General features: G+C 35.9%; 1 protein-coding gene across 1 annotated transcript in view; it reads right to left on the bottom strand.

Moving 5' to 3' along the window:
• Window positions 1–307: 307 nt before the first annotated feature.
• The window catches only part of CEP170 (centrosomal protein 170), a 135,544-nt gene continuing 115,689 nt past the window's right edge, over window positions 308–20,162 (bottom strand). The window contains exons 15-20 of the mRNA XM_068985944.1: window positions 15,883–16,030; window positions 13,706–13,876; window positions 8,283–8,371; window positions 4,998–5,091; window positions 4,231–4,282; window positions 308–2,616 (exon numbers count right to left, since the gene is read on the bottom strand). Of these exons, the coding sequence (XP_068842045.1) occupies window positions 2,327–2,616; window positions 4,231–4,282; window positions 4,998–5,091; window positions 8,283–8,371; window positions 13,706–13,876; window positions 15,883–16,030 (844 nt within the window). The 3' untranslated portion in view covers window positions 308–2,326. The remainder of the gene's footprint in view (window positions 2,617–4,230; window positions 4,283–4,997; window positions 5,092–8,282; window positions 8,372–13,705; window positions 13,877–15,882; window positions 16,031–20,162) is intronic.

The raw sequence follows: 20,162 nt of genomic DNA, 5'->3' as shown, positions 1-20,162 counted from the left end.
CAGGAATCAAATACATATATAAATATCTTTCTATATATACATTAGATTATTAAGCTAAGAGAATTATATTTACTATAATTTGCTAAGAAAATATTTTCTTCTTTCTCTCAAAAGAGTATGAGTTTTACAGTTATCACATATTAAGTAAACTGAAGAACTATTTTTGCTTAACCTTGGAAAATGATATATAGAGTTATTTGATAAACTGATGAAGTAGTAGCATAAAATGTACAATCAACTGCATAAAGTTCCAGAAACACTTTATTTAAAAATGGAGTTGTAAATGCATAACAAAATAACATAAGTAATAAAGGTAACAAAAATAAATAAGGAGAATAATGTATTCATACAAAATAAAAATAACATAGTAAAAGGCCAAATGTTTGTAATTGAACAAAACTGTGTAAACACTTAAATGATAATGTAAGTAGAACAGATGCTAATATTTTCCTAAACAACTCCTTACCTTCGACTTCCATATTGATATCATCAGTACCCAAACATTAAACAAAGATGAAACAGTGGTGATTGATTTTTTCTACTCTTTCTTCAAATGGATCAACCATGTTTTAACATTTCATTTATTCCTTCAAAGCATTGGTATCTTTCCATTCATGCTCGTTAAAACCATTTTTGCAGTCTTCCTTTATTAGACAGAATGGGGAATTTAGCTTTACAAGGAGAACAGTTCATTTGCTCTTTTTTTTTAAATTTAAAGAAAAATAATGAGATCCATTATACAACAGACTTTTGTTTCTATGTCTCTAAAAACAGGTTTTTTTGTGTTTTTTTTTTTGCATCTTTATTAACTGGCCCAACATTACAGGATTTTAAAAAATCCTGTAAATTTTTGAATTGAACAGAGTTACTTTCTTAAAACAAATGTAGCAAAGGATTATTGCTGAAATATTAAAGACTATTTCATGAAACCTGCAAAAGTTGCAGCTTTAACCTTTATAAACTGATGGGATCAAGGGTTTCAAAAATCCAGGTCTACTAATAATATTTAATTGAATTAAGAATTACCCAAAATTATAGTGTTCTGGAAACATAAAGATAATTACTTTCTTTTTAAACTTATCCAAATGTGAACTTACTGAAAAGAGAAAAAACAAGTTAACAGAAGATACTTTTCATAAGCTTCCTGTTTAGCATAGGCCCAAAGCCTTGGTCGTCATCTTGTAGGGTCCTTATAAATGTATACGACTGAGACAGGATTTACTATTGGGTCCTACAGGGAAACACACAGAAGCAATTCATTGCTTGGGAGTGAAACTATCTACTAATCTTATGACTACTGGTTCTCCAAGTTTCCTAATGCCCCAAATTTTAATCTCATGATCATTTCAAGGGAAAAATTTTTTCAACTGTCACATACAAACTTGGTAACACAGGACCTGTATACATGTTCTTAGTTTTAAAAATAGACTCCACCTATAACCTATCTGTCTAGTTTAATCCTTCTACTTATCATTTGCCCTAAAATGAGACAAAATCTTACTTTCACTAAAAAAAAAAAAAAAAAAAAAAAAAAGGGGAAAAAAGTGCCAAATTGATCTTTTTGAAAGTGGAGTAAAACACTGTGGGGTTAAAACAAATACAATTATCAATCTCCTATATACAAAAACCGATGGTTAGTCCTTATTGATATATAGATATGTCCACCTACCACTCCCAGCAAATCTTAGTGCAAACATAATAGTTCATTTCCATAAACCCTAAGACAATTTACGCAGCAACAAAGTTATATAAATCACATATATGTTGGAAAATTTTAGAACACAAGAAGGACTGTTCTGAAAGGTCAGTTTGACTGTGGAGAGCAATATGTCATTGTATCCAATGGTAATGAATACTAATATAAATCCTATTATTAAGAAGCAAATATAAGTGTTTAACAAATCTGTACAGACGAAGAGCAAGTCCATTTCAGGGAGCAGCTTGGCACAGGAGACATGGGGGTCAGAAAGGTTGGGTATTTAGTTTGCTTGTAGGTCACAGCATGGCTTAAAGAAAAAAAAACAAAGATCTATGAAGGGAAAGGATGCAATTATCTAATTCAATTTGAAAATCATAAAAACCACAAAATGTGAAAGTTTCACAATCTAGTTTTTCCTCTATGTGCATCAAATGGTCATCTCAATGGTTCGAAAGGATTACTATGGCTCCACGTTATAGATAAAAAATAAATAAATAAAATTAAGAAGACAGAGATAACAAGATTGCAGTTGACCAAGCTGTCTTATTTTCTCTAAAAGTCAACACTACGCTGTTTCCAATAATTCTAGTCATTCCACAGGTAAATATTTTAACAAGCAAGAGAAAGTCATTCCTGTACTGTAACGTCCTCCTCTTCCCCATCGGGGTTGAACCTATTGAAATGTATACTGAAATCAGCCTCAGACTCGGCATTCTCAAATTCGGCTGAGACCGCACCAGCAGCAGGATGAAGAACCCTAGCTTCTGGTTGGCAAAGTGCCGGTGTCTGACCCGGGCTGCTGTGGTCATTCACAGGACTGGACTTCTGTTTTGGTGGAGATGGCAAGATAGCACTGGGAAATCCCATGTTGTTCAGAGCCTCCAAAGTTCCATCCGGGTCAATCATAGCATTGATAGCTAAAAGAAAGGAAAGGAATAGAGGGAAAAAGATATAACTACAGATGCAGCTAAATATGGATATGAATATTGCTTATGATTTGGATATTTCAATTACTAATGCTTATATGAGCTTTAATTTGGTTAATCCTTCCAATTCTGGATTTAAAACCCCACTTTCAGTAATTCTGGGGCTCATCTATATCATAGATTATAAAAACCTGAAAGCTTTCTATGGTCCCTTGAGTAGGCTACTTACAGGCATCTGAACCTGCTGGAAGACGAGGATTTGGAGATGTGGCATTCAGGAAAGGTCTCTTTGAAATATGCTTTAATCATTACAAGAGGATGATGAAAATACTGGTTAGGACTGAAAGAAATTACTCCTGGCTTTATTACTCAGATTGGAGAAGGCAATGGCACCCCACTTCAGTACTCTTGCCTGGAGAATCCCATGGACGGAGGAGCCTGGTAGGCTGCAGTCCATGGGGTCGTGAAGAGTCAGACACGACTGAGCGACTTCACTTTCACTTTTCACTTTCATGCATTGGAGAAGGAAATGGCAACCCACTCCAGTGTTCTTGCCTGGAGAATCCCAGGGATGGGGGAGCCTGGTGGGCTGCCGTCTATGGGGTCACACAGAGTTGGACATGACTGAAGCAACTTAGCAGTAGCAGTTATTACTCAGATAATTGGGATTAGTTGCTAAGATGGGGTTCAGAGTAACTTGAAAGTTGAGGAGGCAAATAGCAAGCACACTCTGAAGCTATCATAGCATGTTGTCATTCATCCTGGTGAGGATGCTAGGGTATCTGCCATGCACAAGTATATATTTGTGGACCACTGAGCCATAAAAATCCTTCACAGCCTAGATATTCATATTCTATGGCAACCCCAGCAGGCCAAATAGACCTTGCATTCTCCATGGCAAGGGCCAGATAAAGACCAGCTTTCAATCCAAAAGATCCTTGAGCGGACAAGGCAAAGTCTTCAGCAGTGATTTTCAATGTGGTATTGGGTAGAGTGGAGAGTTGAGGAAAAGAAGCATCACAGACAGAAGAATTATTTAAGAGGTCCTTTTAAAAGCATACTCCCTCCTGCCAGCTAACAATCATGTAAACAAGCCACTTTGCCTCATGGGGGTATACGCTTAGGTGTGCTGAGGCTAAGATTCAGAACCCCTGAGCCAGGACCAACACATCATGCCTATGATAATTCAGATACTGAGTAAAATTAGCAACCGACTCTGGAATCTGCCTGTTTTACCACTGGGGACTTCTAGGTCAAAACACACATAGGCATAAGTGCATAATTAAAGGTCTGACACAACCAAAAACAATGTCCCTGTTAAAGTTTAGGAGGCCAACAGTCTCTTTTTCTTCTCTACTCCCTCTTCTGGTCCCTGTGTCCAATGTGCACTCATTTCTTGTACATCCAAATGATTATTATGACTTATAAAATCATTACTAGTTCATATGGGTTGTACCACAAATATAATTTAAGAATTATCAAATCATACATCATTACACTTAATCAAATAGTGTTCAAATAATTAACAGTATTTTAGAAATATCACTTAGGATGTACTTGTTCTAAAATTGTTAGCTTTTTATACTTAATCAGTAGTAAATTCACCTTGTAGCTGCTTTTCAACTCTTTTTAGCTCTTGTAAGATAGAAGAAATCTCCTGTAGGGAAAGCAAAGACAAGAATTAGCTTACTTTAATTAAAACATTTTCATTTGATAAGCAATGAACCTTACACTAATTTTATTTGATATCCTTAATATTACTGATATGGCCCCAATCTGTAGCAACAGGATATGAAATAATTATGATATTCAGTAAAAAGACTAGAATTTTAAAATCTTTAATACTGAAATAATTCTTTTCAGTGAGAGTAATAGAAGATGAAAAGTTAGACAATAATACTGTATATGCAAAGATATATTGATCAATCTTGCAACAACTGTAAAAAGCGCTTAAGGATTTTCTAGGGAAAATGTACAAACTGAAACCTCAATTTTAGGATGATTTCCTGAATAATAAAAACCTGTACAAATTCTGGAGGAGACAAGCTATCTGTTAAGTAAACAAAAATGACTCATGTCAACTTATATTTGAGTTCGCTCTTATTTCAAAATTGCTTATTTATAACATATAATTATTATAAGAACAAGAGTATATTAATAGTGAGAAACATAAAAGGTTCCCCCACACCCTTTACAACTTTGAAGCAGTCAATACTTTAAAACCCTGTGACAGACAAGTGAAACCATAAAGTTTCCCAAATTTGTGCTCTTATATATTCTTTTATAAATGAACAGTTTAAAAATCAGCATATCATTCCTTGAACATAAAACCTTTTAAAAAATGCTTTAATATTCAAGAAAAATTACCATACCATGCTTGAGGTTTTCACAATAGGGACTTCACTTTCAGCTCTTAACTTGCTTTCTATTTCATCCCAATTCCGATCTTTGTCTTTAAATAATATTCTATAAATAAAAAATAAGCTCTTTACTTTTCATATTTTAAAAATATCACATTTTTAATGATAATACAAAACAATGTATCTTTTCAAAGATATTAAGAATTTAAAATACCATTAAGTGTTACATGAACTGTGATTAAACACTAAGCAAATATTAACAATAAACTCATTTATGTGAGAGATTTGTACTAAAAAAGTAACTGACTAGCTACAAATAGACACATAAAAACCCTTTAGTATTTATCTCATTCTTTATTGAGAACCAAATATAAAACAAATGTAGATGACAATATAACCCCAAAATTTTATCTAATATTTTTATATAACCACCTTTTATAACAAAAATACAACTTGTTTCATATAGAACATATGCAGTATAAATATAAGATGAAAACAGGTTGAATTAAGTATAAGCAATTGAGTCTGTTAGGACCTCTTTAAACAGGAAAAGGCTTCTCAGAATTGATCAAAGTGTGTATGCAATTTCAAAGGTTGAAAATTATAATAGAGTACTTACACTGCTTTTCTTTAAAAATACTAATTCATGTTAGTATATTTTATATAATAACCTGTTGAGAATTAAGAAACTATCCTTTGACAAAAACAATTGTCAATAAAGATTCTATGCTTGAAATTAATTTCAGGCATCTTATAAAATAAAGTGTCACAAAATTCTGACTTGTCTTTCAAATGTGGTATCTCTCTCTTCAATCTAGACGACATGATCAGCAGCTTTAGAGAGCTGTAAATACTAGGTACCTTTTTAGTTTCTATTTGAATTTCTTCATTGGGCTGGAAATCTAGTTTAACTGCCTTATACAATAACCAGTACTGTACAAGAAAGTAAAGCATTACTATTAGAAGTTGATCAGTATTTAAGTAGTAAACTAAATTACATTTTTATTTGTATTTCTTCAAAATTCAATATGCCAGGTTCAACTTATTTAAAAATATGAAATTCATCAATATCAAGTCAATATCAAATTCATCAATGTCAAATCCCGTCTGGAACACCTACAATTACAAATAATCATGCTTAAAAAGGCAACAATAGATCCAGAATCCTAGAAGAGAATATTCTTCTGATTTACTGTTAAAATTTCTACACCCCGAAGACTAAATATCCTTGCTAGCTATCTAGGAGCTGTTATCCTAATGACTGTGAAATTAAGGCCTGAGAAATTATGGTGTGCTCTCTAAAAGAGTCCTTAGAGCATTAAAAAATGGCTTAGAAATGCTACCTGAGATTCCTAAATCACACACACACACACACACACGTACGTCTCTGGGATAAAAAACTTAAAGACAATTTGTAAATACTGTGCTGCAGGTTTATAACGCCAATCGTAATTTTGGCTCCATGGAGTGAAGTGTAACACTTAAACACTAAGGAAGCAGAAAACTATATCAAGAAATCAGGCCAGATCATAATGGTTAGAATTTAAATGGTTTTGTGCAAAGGTCATTACAGATCTTTCAGAAACAATTAGGGCTTTTAACTGATCTTCATATTACATAATGAATTCAAAAGAGTAGTCACACTAAACAGCAGCATGAAAATATACTGAATTTCAAAGCTAATTTCATTCAATAATTTAACTATGAAGCTAAAACTCCTTTTTGATAAAGTAGTCAGTTTAGGTAAAAAAGAGTCTTAGGCACATATTCTAAGGCCCCCACAATCTAATCTCTAGCACTGGCCCTCAATCCATGCAAATCAGGGGCTGGAAACTGGGAGTTGACCAATGCAGGGCGACACAGCACACCCTGAGGGGCACTTTCACATGGAGCCCAGTGAAAATACCACAAAACAGTTGTGTAAATATTTTTAATTGAGTCTATAGCAAGTATTAGAATAACTTACAGGATAGTTTTAGACAGGTCTGGGTAGGCATTTCAGTTTATAACTTCTGGTACAGACCTAAAGATCAGTTATTGCTCAAACTATTCTAGTACTATCTGTGTAAAAGGCTCAGGCCTCTATCCCTTAGATTTTGCTTACCAAAAATTATATCTAGCTTTGAACATTACTTCCTCCACAAAGCCTTCCCTGACAGTCCAGGGTGAAGGTGATCCTTTCTCTGTTCTTGCCTCTAACTGGGCACTAATCTATCACATGCTGTCTTGTACCATAGTTACCTGTATATACACTCCTTCACCAACCAGATTATAAAACCTTAACAGCAGGGAGCATGTTTTATCTTTCTTACTGTCCTCCACAGAGCCTGCCACAGTGCTTTACACACAGCAAAACTCAACACTCAAACTGAAGGCAACAAATTAACATTAAGAAAATATTTATTTTTTATACTTTCTAAATTCTGTCGAATTTCTGAGACAACAACATCAACCAGCCAATTAACCATCAATGTGTTCAATGGTCACAATTTTAATTAAATGTCTAAGCTACAAATTTTTTTTCTAGAGGAAACTAGGGATGAGTTAATTCAGTGCAGACTGAGGAAGATATTCTGTGGTAAGGAATTATCAATAGAAGAGAATGGTATAAGGCAGGTACTCTATGAAGATCTACTGAATGAATACAAGAGCCTGGATGAGGGCTCAGTTACTGGGGAAAAAAGGCATGTATTTCAGCAGGTAGAATGAAATAATATGGGATTCCCATTTATAGGTAAGGAGGCTGCAAGCTTTTCCTGTTGCTAGGTCACATGACCACATGAAGAGACTTACATGGTGGCTTTATGGATAATACTGGTGTACTAAACAAACCAATCCCCCCAAACCAATGAAATTGATATAATTTGATAATTAGATCCCAGGCCAAGTACTATTATCAGCCACATCAGGTTTTCTCCTCCTTAATTTTATGTTTTCCTAAGTGGTATGTGTATATCCTGAGTGAGAGGCAAGATAATCAGGGAAATGGTAAAATATTAAAACTCTTTATATATATATACACATATATGTATATTTTTTAAAGATATGCATTTGATATATTAACTTCCTATAGCTTTTTTACAATAAAGTCCAAACCCCTTAAGCAAGTTCTGCCCAAACTGGTCCTTCCTTCTCTCTCCAATGTCATTTCTCATTATCCTCTAGCCCACTCACTTCACCAACTTTTTGACTACTGCCATGTAAAATTTAGGTATATAGGTCATCCTTCAAAATTTACTAGAAAGGAAAGTAACCTGCTTTTATAGAAGCAAGGATGTCTGAGTAATGACACAGTACCTGATCTTTCCAGCTGTTTTATCTATAGACTGTCTTATCTTCTTAGAGAACTGAAAGACGGATGAGAGCAACAGATTATCTCCCATGACCTGAAACATGGAAAGGGAAGAACAGACATTAAAATACTACCACTATATCAGATAACCACCAAGAATGGTCAGAATTCATTATGTTTTAAGGGCATTTCATATTTATGCTGATTTTAATAAAACTCAATAAAGGGTGTAATTAAGAGTACTATGTAACTACATTGAGAATGAGAAATAAAAATTTAGAAAGGAACTCTTTTTTGTTAAATAACTTGTCACATTTCCATATTATTTTCATCATATAACTTTCAAAAGACAACCCATGTTATCTAATTTTTAATTACTATCATAATCCTGTCTCTCATGCTTCCAATTCAAATTATCATAATTGGGAGAATATAAGTAACTTAGAACGATAAATTTATTATCTATTTTCTCAACAAATAAGATGAACAAAGAGATCAAGATTACAATCCTTGTTCTCCACAGTGGGACAGGTAAGTTTTTTAAATGTATTCAAAATAGTAAGGGTTTTTTTTTATGAATTTTTTTTTAATGTGGACCATTTTTTTTTTAATAGTCTTTATTGAATTTGTTAAGACTACTGCTTCTGTTTTATGCTTTGGTTTTCTGGACATGAGGCATGTGGGATCCTAGCTCCCCAACCAGGGATCAAACCCACACCCCGCCCTGCATTGGAAGGCGAAGTCTTAACCATTAGACCACTAGGGAAGTCCCCAAGAATAAGTTTTTATGTTGGAGGTTGTTATCATTCCAGTTGAACTTTATGGGCAAAAGCAGGGGTTGGCAAACCTCTATAAAGGGCAAGAGAGTGAAGACTGGGGCCAATGTGGTCTCTGTTACAACTACTTACCTCTCTCACTATAGCAAGAGAGGCTATATTATAGCAAAAGGAGCTGCAGCTAATAAAACGCTATTTACAAAATCAGGTGGGAGGCTGAATCTAGCCTACATCCTAAGACTAGATATAGGTTCCAGAATCAGTTCCATGATTGTCAGTAACGGTGGTGAAAGTAAAGTCCAATGAGGTAAAGAACAAACCCCCATAGGAATTTGGAATGTTAGGTCCATGAATCAAGGTAAACTGGACATGGTTAAGCAGGAGATGGCAAGAGTGAATATTTAAATCTTAGCAATCAGTGAACTAAAATGGATGAGAATGGGCATATTTAATTTAGATGATCATTAAATCTACTACTGTGGGCAAGAATCCCTTAGAAGAAATGGAGTAGCCTCAAAGTCAGCAAGAGTCTGAAATGGAGTATTTGGGTGCAATCTCAAAAATGACAGAATAATCTCAGTTTCCAAGGCAAACCATTCAGCATCACAGGAATACAAGTCTACACCCCAACCACTAAAGCTGAAGAAGCTGAAGTTGAATCATTCTATGAAGACCTATGAGATCTTCTAGAACTAACGTCCTTTTTATCATAGCTGACTGGTATGCAAAAGTAGGAAGTTAAGAGATATCTGGAATACAGGCAAGTTTGGCCTTGGAGTACAAAATGAAGCAGGGCAAAAGTCAACAGAGTTTTGTCAAAAGAACACATTGGTCACAGCAAACACCCTCTTCTAACAACACAAGAGATGTCTCTACACAAGGACATCACTAAATGGTCAGTACTGAAAATGGACTAATTATATTCTTTGCAGCAAATGATGGAGAAGCTCTATACGGTCAGCAAAAACAAGACTTGGAGCTGACTGCGGCTCAGATCATAAGCTCCTTACTGCAAAATTCAGGCTTAAATTAAAGAAACTAGGGAAAACCATTAGGCCATTCAGGTATTACCTAAATCAAATTTCTTATGATTATACAGTGGAGGTGACAAATAGATTGAAGGGATTAGATTTGGTAAATAGAGTGCCTGAAGAACTATCTACCAGATGGAGGTTAGTAACACTGTACAGGAGGTGGTGACCAAAACCATCACAAAGAAAAAGAAATACAAGGCAAAGTGGTTGTCTGAGGAGGCTTTACAAATAGCAGAGGAAAGAAAAGAAGCAAAAGGTAAGAGAGAAAGGGAAAGATATACCCAACTGAATGCAGAGTTCCAGAGATTAGCAAGGAAAGATAAGAAGGCCTTCTTAAATTAACAATGTAAATAAATAAGAGGAAAACAAAAGAATAGGAAATAGTGGAGATGGCTTCAAGAAAACTGGAGATTATCAAGGGAACATTTCATGCAAGGATGGGCATGATAAAGGACAGAAACAGAAAGAATCTAAGAGAAACAGAAGCGATGAAGAAGTGGCAAGGATACACAGAAGAACTATACAAAAAACGCTTATGACTGGAATAACCAGGATGCTGTGGTCACTCACCTAGAAGCCAAACATCCTGGAGTGTGAAGTCGAGTGGGCCTTAGGAAGCATTAATATGAACAAAGCTAGTGGAGAAAATGGAATTTCAGCTGAGCTATTTAAAATCCTAAAAGATGATGCCTTTAAAGTGCTGCACTCAATATGTCAGCAAAATTGTAAAATTCCTCAGTGGCCACAGGACTGGAAGAGGTCAGTTTTCATTCCAATCCCAAAGAAGGGCTATGACAAAGGATGTTCAAATTACTGTACAATTGCACTCATTTCACGTGCAGGCAAGGTTATAATTGAAATCCTTCAAGCTAGGCTTCAGCAGTACATGAACCAAGAAGTTCTAGATGGACAAGCTCCATTTAGAAGAGGCAGAGGAACCAGAGATCAAATTGCCAACATCCGCTGGATCATAAAGAAAGCAAGGGGATTTCAGAAAAACATTTACTTTTGCTTCACTGACTATGCTAAAACCTTTGACTGTGTGGATCATAACAAACTGTGGAAAATTCTTAAAGACATGGAATACCAGATCACCTTACCTGTCTGTCTCCTGAGAAACCTGTATGCAGGTCAAGAAGCAACAGCTAGAACCAGACATGGAACAACAGACTGGTTCCAAACTGGGAAAAGGAGTACAACAAGGATGTATATTGTCACCCTGCTTATTTAACTTACATGCAGAGTACATCATGAGAAATGATGGGCTGGATGAATCATAAGCTAGAATCGAGAGTGCCAGGAGAAATATCAACAACCTCAGATACGCAGATGACACCACCCTGATGGCAAAAAGCAAAGTGGAACTAAGGAGCCTTTTGATGAAGTGAAGGTAAAAGAGAAGAGTGAAAAAGCTGACTTAAAACTCAACATTCAAAAAACTAAGCTCATGGCATCGGGTCTCAACACTTCGTGGCAAATAGGTGGGGAAAAATGGAAACTGACATATTTTGTTTTCTTGGACTCCAAAGTCAATGCAGCCATAAATTAAAAGACTCTGTTCCTTGGAAGGGAAGCTATGAAAAACTTAAGACAGTGTATTAAAAAGCAGAGACATCACTTTGTTAACAAAGGTGCATACAGTCAAAGTTATGGTTTTTCTAGTAGTCATGTTTGGATGTGAGATTTGGACCATAAAGAAGGCTGCACACCAATGAATTGATGCTTTCAAACTGTGGTGCTCAAGAAGATTCTTGAGAATCTCTTGGACTGCAATGAGATCAACCCAGTCAATCCTAAAGGAGATCAACCCTGAATAACCACTGGAAGGATTGATGCTAAAGCTAAAGCTCCAATACTTTGGCCACCTGATGCAAAGAGCTGACTTACTGGAAAAGACCCTGATGATGGGAAAGACTGAGGGCAGGAGAAGAAGGGGGCAACAGAGGATGAGATGGTTGGATGGCTTTATCAACTCAATAGACATGAGTTGAGCAAACTCCAGGAGCGAGTGAAGGACAGGGAGGCCTGGAGTGCTGCAGTCCATGGGGTTGCAAAGAGTCTGACAAAACTGAGCAACTGAACAACAACAGAAACAAACAGCAAACTAATATAATCTGCCTCTAGTCACGTGTTTTTTTTCCATCCCATCTCCCTGTCTCCCTCCACCCAAGGTAAACAATATTCTGAATCCCATTCATCATTCCCTTGGTTTTCTTTTTATATAATTTGCTAGATCTATTTCTGTCCTAAATATATAACATTATTAATTTGTGACAAAACACATTTTATCTGATCTTTTGAGAATAACTTTCTTCATTTCATGTTCTATTGCTAAAATCCATCCACATTGTGGCATACAGTAGTTCATTTGTTTTGATCCCTTCATTGATTTTTCAATTTGTGCACATACCAGTTTATACATTCATTTTTCTTCAGATATGAACACTTAAAGACTGTTCCCAAGTTTTGTTACTGCCCACAGTGCTACTAGGAATATCTTCTTTCATAACTTTTGCTGTCAATGAGAAAGGGTATACACGAGCAGCAAAACTGCTAGATAATGGGCTACATTTATGTTCAATTTTAGGAAATAATATCAAACTGTTTGCCAAAGTGACTCCACCAATTTAACCTTACTAGCAACAATAAGAAAGCCTATGTATTCACATCTTCTCCTATATTTAATGTTTTAAGACTTTTTAATTTGTTGCCAATTGAATGAATATAAAATAATCTCACTGTAGCCTTGAAAACTATTTCTCTGAATACTCATGAAGCTGAACATCTCTTCATAGGCCTTGGATATTTTCAGTGAAATGCTGCAAATGTTTTTTGCAGATTTTTCTTTTGGGCTGTTTGCCTTTTTAAACTGATTGTAGGAGCTCTGATATATTCTGTATTCTAATCTCTTGTTGCCTGTATGTTTCACATAGTCCTTTAATACACTCAAATTTATCAATCTTTTATTTATAAGTCAAAACTTTTTGTGTCTTTTAAATCATTCCCTGCTGCAGTGCTGAAAGATATTTACCTATATTATACTAAAAACTTTAATGTTTTGCTTTTGTTCTTTAGGAACTAAATTTAAGTGAATTAGAGTTAATTTATTTGTCATTGATGTGATGTCAGGATGAAATTCTATTCTACCCATAAGGACAAGCACTTTTTTCCCAGCCCTATATACTGAACAAAACCATATAAAATTGTCCTTGTTTTACAAATGTAGTCTTTACAGGACCTGAAGTGTGGCTCCAAAAATAATACAAAGCTCGCCAATCTTCTACCATTCCCCAAATCTTCCCTGTTTATCTTAAGAGACTTGTAAGTATTAAACAAGGGAGTTCTCAGGTGGTGTGAGTGGTAAAGACTCTCCAATGCAGGAGACACAAGTTCAATCCTTGGGTCGGGAAGATCCTCCAGAGGAGGAATGGAAAGTCACTCCAGTATTCTCGACAGGAAAACCCTATGGACAGAGGAGCCTGGCAGGCTACACACAGTCCATGGCATTGCAAAGAGACACGACTCAGCACACACATGTATGGAACAGTTCTCCTCCTCTTTTTCCGACCAATGGGGCATGCATCCTCTGCTATTTGTTGAAGTTTATAGTTTACTCACTTCATCCCTGCTCCAGGTTCTCCGCCTTGTAATTGTTAAGTGATCAGGAGGCTCTGCTGGTTGAGGTCTTGGGTCACTAGACCGACAGTTGTTTCCTTCTGGTGTTTTAGAATGTACTAATGGAGGGATCTTTCGGAAGTTGAGGCTTTCATCAAAAACACGATCAACTAACTAACAGGACAAAAGCAAATCCTCATGAGCATAGAGTAATTTGGAAAAACACAGATACTGGCATTATAGTTTTTATAGTTAGAAGTTATTCCATTCTCAGGTAGTAACAGAAGCATGGTATCTTCAATAAACCAATTACTCAGATGTCCATTTTATAAAATAGATGTTCATCTACATAGATTTTATTTTCAAAATCCAAAATATATATAATAACTATGTTAAATTTGATTCTCCCATGGATAGTTTCCCCCAATGGAAAACACAGATGGTAAATAGAAAAAGCTGAGCCATGTAGATGGACAAGGCATTCATTTTACTCACATTGCCTTACCAGTGTAAAATAATGTTTCTTTTTCTTTTAGTTTCCTATCTTGTTTTTTCCTTTTTTTCTCCCCAAATCCAGGTGCCAAATTTCTTCACAGATATATAAATTACAAATTATAATTAAGTTTACAACAGAAAAAAAATTTTTTAATTCACAAAGTATTTTTATCTTAGATAAACTTTTAGCAGTAATGCTACAGAAATGACATATTCCAGTACGAGTGATATACCGCCATCTGCAGTGCAAATTATGCACATATAGTACAAAGTAACTCAGGTTTACTGAAGAAGGAATAAACTCTAGTATAGTAATAAGAAATGAAGCCAAAAAGAAAAAATGGAATTCTACTTAATGAAATGTTTGAAAATTTTACTGAGTCTGAGTGAATGTACAATCACGTTAGGTATAATTTAGTTAGACAGCTGAGAAAATAATATCTTCATCATTCAAAATGTATCAGGAAGAATTGTGTATGTCTTGCCACCAAGAAGATCCTTTTGTTTTTTACCAATAAGGATGAATTTTTATACACATTTACAATTGATCAGTGTGGTAACAAAACTACACAGACTGATGAAACATTATTTACCAAATTAGAGGACACATAAAGGGGAAAAATACAACGAAATTATGACCATTAAAGAATAAAATTATAACTGTGACAAAAAGCAACTGAAGAAAATTTTAGTAGAAGAGTTTACCAGAATTAAATGTGTCAAAAAGGCTACCCATTTTCGGCTACTATTGAGAACATTATTTTATAAAACTAAGGAAGTAAAATGAATCATCAGTATTAGGGGTTGGCACACTTTTACTGTTAACGGGCCAAATGATAAATATTTTAGGCTGTGCAGTCTTACAATCTCTGTTCAACTACTCAATTCTGACATTACAGCATAAAATAGTCAGAGGATAATAAAACAAACCAGTGTGGCTTTGTCCTAATAAAACTGTAACTCGTTCTTTCAAAATGTCTGTCTTTTTTTGGTATCTCTGCACCAAATCAAGAAACCCAACATGGCCAGAATACCATTATTTTTATATTATATTTTAAAGTTTACTTCTGGAGCCATCTGTGTTCGTGGTGTCCCCTGGAGGGGGAGAGCAGGAGGCTCTGGTTTGGGGCAATAGTCTGTATATGCTAACTTACATCACACAGTTCACAAGAATGTTTTAAAACAATACATATGTTTGAATGAGTGTGTATATGTATGTATATTTCAATTTTTGAAGAATCTTTGTGCACATATATATGTATGTATATATTCATCAACAGAATTAAAGTAGTAAAAACTATAGGCTTTTTCTTGCTACTAGAGATAATTTCTAGTTAAGAACCTATGTAAGATTTACAGAAATTTTATATAATGATTTATTATTTATACAATTATTTACCAAATTTGGATGTGCTTTTTACGTACCATTTATTTTTGTATTTTACAAAGTGTTTATTTTAAATAATTTTACAGCTTCATGCTAATAGTAGACCAAATGTTAGCCTTTACTAGTTTTGTTATAAGAAAAGAAATTTGTTAAAGCTAAGTTGGAAAATGCAGAGCTTCATGCAAATAGGGAGGATGGATGTAACAAAAAAAAAAAAAAACAACTAAGCAAAAAGCTAAAAGCAAAAGAAATAAAGAAAAGAAAGAACCTTATGCATCTCTCCATGAAGATCTCCTACCTCTTCTCTAGTGTCTATGGCAGAGCCGGGGGTGGTGGCGGCAGTGCTTACTGTGGTACTAGGGGCAGTGCCTGAGGAGGTCACTGAATCTATCTCTCCTGCTACATCGTTGATTTCCCGAGCAATGAGAGCGAGATCTTGGCTGATCCTGGCGATAATTTTAGAAAAGAAGTTTAATTCTTTCACACAACAGGTCTACAGACAATCATTTCGATAGAATCAGTTTTATAAGTTGTATATTTAAAGATTTGTCCTCAAAACTTCAGATTTTCTACACATGCCATTAACTATTTTGATATTGGAAGAATTTAAATGTTAATTCCAATACGAATCAAATTAAACCACACATAATTTATAAGTTGTCATTTTCAAATAGATGTGTTAAATGCCTGAAGTAGTGATATGTATCTTTTAAAAACACACTATTAATGGTAATTACTAGCATTAATATATTACAGCAGTTCTTAAATTTGGGCACGGTAAACAATTCAAAGGCCTGTGAACTTGAATGAGAAAAGCAATTACAGCTTTATTTTCATTAACCCTCTAAATGAAACTAGCATTTCTTTGAATTACAAAGATAAGCAACAAACAACAGTGGTATTAGCAGTACTGGTGATTTCTGTCAGCAAAACAAATCACATTCTAGTTTCTATGAGTATATCAAAACATTTAGTCATCACTACTTCAAAACTAGTCCATCCTAAAGGAGATCAGTCCTGGGTGTTCACTGGAAGGACTGATGCTAAAGCTGAAACTCCAATACTTTGGCCACCTCATGCGAAGAGCTGACTCATTGGAAAAGACCCTGATGCTGGGAGGGACTGGGGGCAGGAGAAGGAGACGACAGAGGATGAGATGGCCGGATGGCATCACGGACTCGATGGACGTGAGTCTGAGTGAACTCCGGGAGATGGTGATGGACAGGGAGGCCTGGCGTGCTGCAATTCATGGCGTCGCAAAGAGTGGGACACGACTGAGCGACTGAACTGACTGACTTCAAAACGACTTCATTATACCCACAGCAATAACATTACACTTACTATGTTAACGAAGAATCATATACTACTATATCATTTTAAAAATATTTTAAAAATATTTTAAAAACTGTATTTCAATATAATTGTTTCTAATGTTTATACATTTCTGACAGGAGCTCCCTAAGCTTTTCCAGGTGGCCCAAGGGGTGTACGGTACCAAAGAAGTGAGGAGCTCTGACACAGAATAGCATTTTATGCTATCTACCATACTTTATAGTACCTCACATGTCATTTCAGGGTCACAAGGTAGAAGCAGACTTATCTAACTGATTGATTATGAAGAGAGATGCATTTTAAGAGAAAATTACTGGCTTGCTCATGACCACACAACTTAAAAGTAGCTGAGACAGGGCCAGATTCCAGGTTTTCAGTTCATGTCCCTAAAGTCATTTATTTGTATTTTCAGCCACATGGACTGAAGAACTAAGTAACTGTTATCAGTGATAACTGAACATTTGCTAAGTTATGCAGCCACTGCACAGGATCTCAATTTGGTTACTTCTACAGTAAACAAAAGCTTTGGCATGACAGAATATTTGTAAAGTACCTGAATAGGCTTTCCAACTCTAAAATCCAAAGAGCAAAGTAACAACAACTTTTTAACTTATGCAAAATGTGAGCTTGAAAGGCTTTCACAGAATGGAGTAATTGCATAGAAACTTAACCACAGATTTAAAAAGAGAAGCTAACTTGAAGCTTATGGCCCAACAGAAGCAATCTACGGTCAATTTCTTTTTATTTACCAGTAAATACTTAATGATCTGGTCACTGTGCTAGGTCCTAAGGGCTGCAATCGTGAAGAAGCAGAAGCTATCACAACATTGTTAACAGGCTATTTCAGTTCAGTCGCTCAGTCGTGTCCGACGCTTTGTGACCCAATGAACTGCAACACGTCCATCATCAACTCCCACAGTTTACTCAAACTCATGTCCATCAGGTTGGTGATACCATCCAACCATCTCATCCTCTGTCACCCCTTCTCTTCCCCCCTTCAATCTTTCCCAGCATCAGGGTCTTTTCCAAGGAGTCAGTTCTTTGTATCAGGTGGCCAAAGTACTGGAGTTTCAGTTTCAGCATCAGTCCTTCCAATGAATATTCAGAACTGATTTCCTTTAGGATTGACTGCTTGGAACTCCTTTCAGTCCAAGGGACTCTCAAGAGTCTTCTCCAACACCACAGTTCAAAAGTATCAATTCTTTGGTGCTCAGCGTTCTTTATAGTTCAACTCTCACATCCATACACGACTACTGGAAACACCATAGCTTTGACTAGACAGACCTTTGTTGGCAAAATAATATCTCTGCTTTTTAATATGCTGTCTAGGTTGGTAATAGCTTTCCTTCCAAGGAGCAAATTTTTTACATGGCTCCAGGTCACCATCTGCAGTGATTTTGGAGCCTAAGAAAATGAAGTCTCAAACTGCTTCCATTTTCCCCCCATCTATTTGCCATGAAGTGATGGGACCAGATGCCCAGATCATCATTTTCTGAATGTTGAGTTTTAAGCCAACTTTTTCACTCTGCTCTTTCACTTTCATCAAGAGTTTAGTTCCTGTTTTTACTTTCTGCCATAAGGGTTGGGTCATCTGTATATCTGAGGTTATTAATATTTCTCCCAGCAGTCTTGATTCCAACTTGTGCTTCATCCAGCCTGGCATTTTGCATGATGTACTCTGCATATAAGTTAAAGAAGCAGGGTGACAATATATAGCCTTGATGTACTCCTTTCCCGATTTGGAACCAGTCTACTGTTCCATGTCCAGTTCTAACTGTTGCTTCTTGACCTGCGTACAGATTTCTCAGTAGGCAGGTCAGTGGTTTGTATTCCCATCTCTTAAAGAATTTGCACAGTTTATTGTGATTCACACCGTCAAAGGCTTTGGCATAATCAACAAAGCAGAAGTAGAGGTTTTTCTGGAACTCTCTTGCTTTTTCTATGACTCAACAGATGTTGGAAATTTGATCTCTGGTTCCTCTGCCTTTTCTAAATCCAGTTTGAACATCTGGAAGTTCAAGATTTACATACTGTTGAAGCCTGGCTTAGAGAACTTTGAGCATTACTTTGCTAGCATGTGAGATGAGTGCAACTGGGTGGTAGTTTGAACACTCTTTGGCATTGCCTTTCCTTGGGACTGGAATGAAAACGGACCTTTTCCAGTCCTGTGGCCACTGTTGAGTTTTCCAAATTTGCTGGCATATTGAGTGCAGCACTTTCACAGCATCATCTTTTAGGATTTGAAACAGCTCAACTGGAATTCCATCACCTCCACTAGCTTTGTTTGCAGTGATGTTTCCTAAGGTCCACTTGACTTTGCATTAAGGTCTCCTCTGACAACCATTTTGCTTTCTTGCATTTCTTTTCCATGGGGATGGTCTTGATCACTGCCTCCTACACAATGTCACAAACCTCCGTCCATAGTTCTTCAGCCATTCTATCAGATCTAATGCCTTGAATCTATTTGTCACTTCCACTGTATGATCATAAGGGATTTGATTTAGGTACATCTGAATGGTCTAGTGGTTTCCCCTACTTTCTTCAATTTAAGTCTGAACTTGGCAATAAGGAGTTCATGATCTGAACCACAGTCACCTCCCAGTCTTGTTTTTGCTGCCTGTATAGAGCTTCTCCACCTTTGGCTGCAAAGAATATAATCAACCTGATTTCAGTGTTGACCATCTGGTGATGTCCACGTGTAGAGTCTTCTCTTGTGTTGTCGGAAGAAGGTGTTTGTTACGACCAGTGCATTCTCATGGCAAAACTCTGGTAGCTTTTGACCTGCTTTGTTTTGTACTCCAAGGCCAAATTTGCCTGTTACTCTAGGTATCTCTTGACTTCCTACATTGCTTTATATATTATAAGGACTTCCCCGGTTGCTCAGGGGTAAAGAATCCATCTTCAATCCTGGAGACATGCATTCAGTTCCTGGATAGGGAAGATTAGGGCATGGCAACCTACTCCAGTATTCTTGCTTGGAAAATCCCATGGACAGAGAAGCCTGACAGGCTACAGACCATAGTGTGTATGGACAGACTTCAGTTTTGTCTGCAAAGAGTCAGACATGAGTGAAAAAACTAAGCATGCATATATTAAAAGGAAACCCATATCACTTAATTCTGGCCACTAAATTAAATTGGCTCTTACCAAAAATATTTTAAAAGTTGTAATAAAATGTACTAAAATTACAATGTTTTATGCCATTAAGATTACTATGCATTTGTAATATTAATCACAAATATTGAG

The sequence above is a fragment of the Capricornis sumatraensis genome, chromosome 14, assembly GCF_032405125.1.
Source record: "Capricornis sumatraensis isolate serow.1 chromosome 14, serow.2, whole genome shotgun sequence".
Lineage (NCBI taxonomy): Eukaryota > Metazoa > Chordata > Mammalia > Artiodactyla > Bovidae > Capricornis > Capricornis sumatraensis.
Note: the sequence above shows the minus strand (reverse complement) of the source record. Positions and strands in the feature narration are given on the sequence as shown.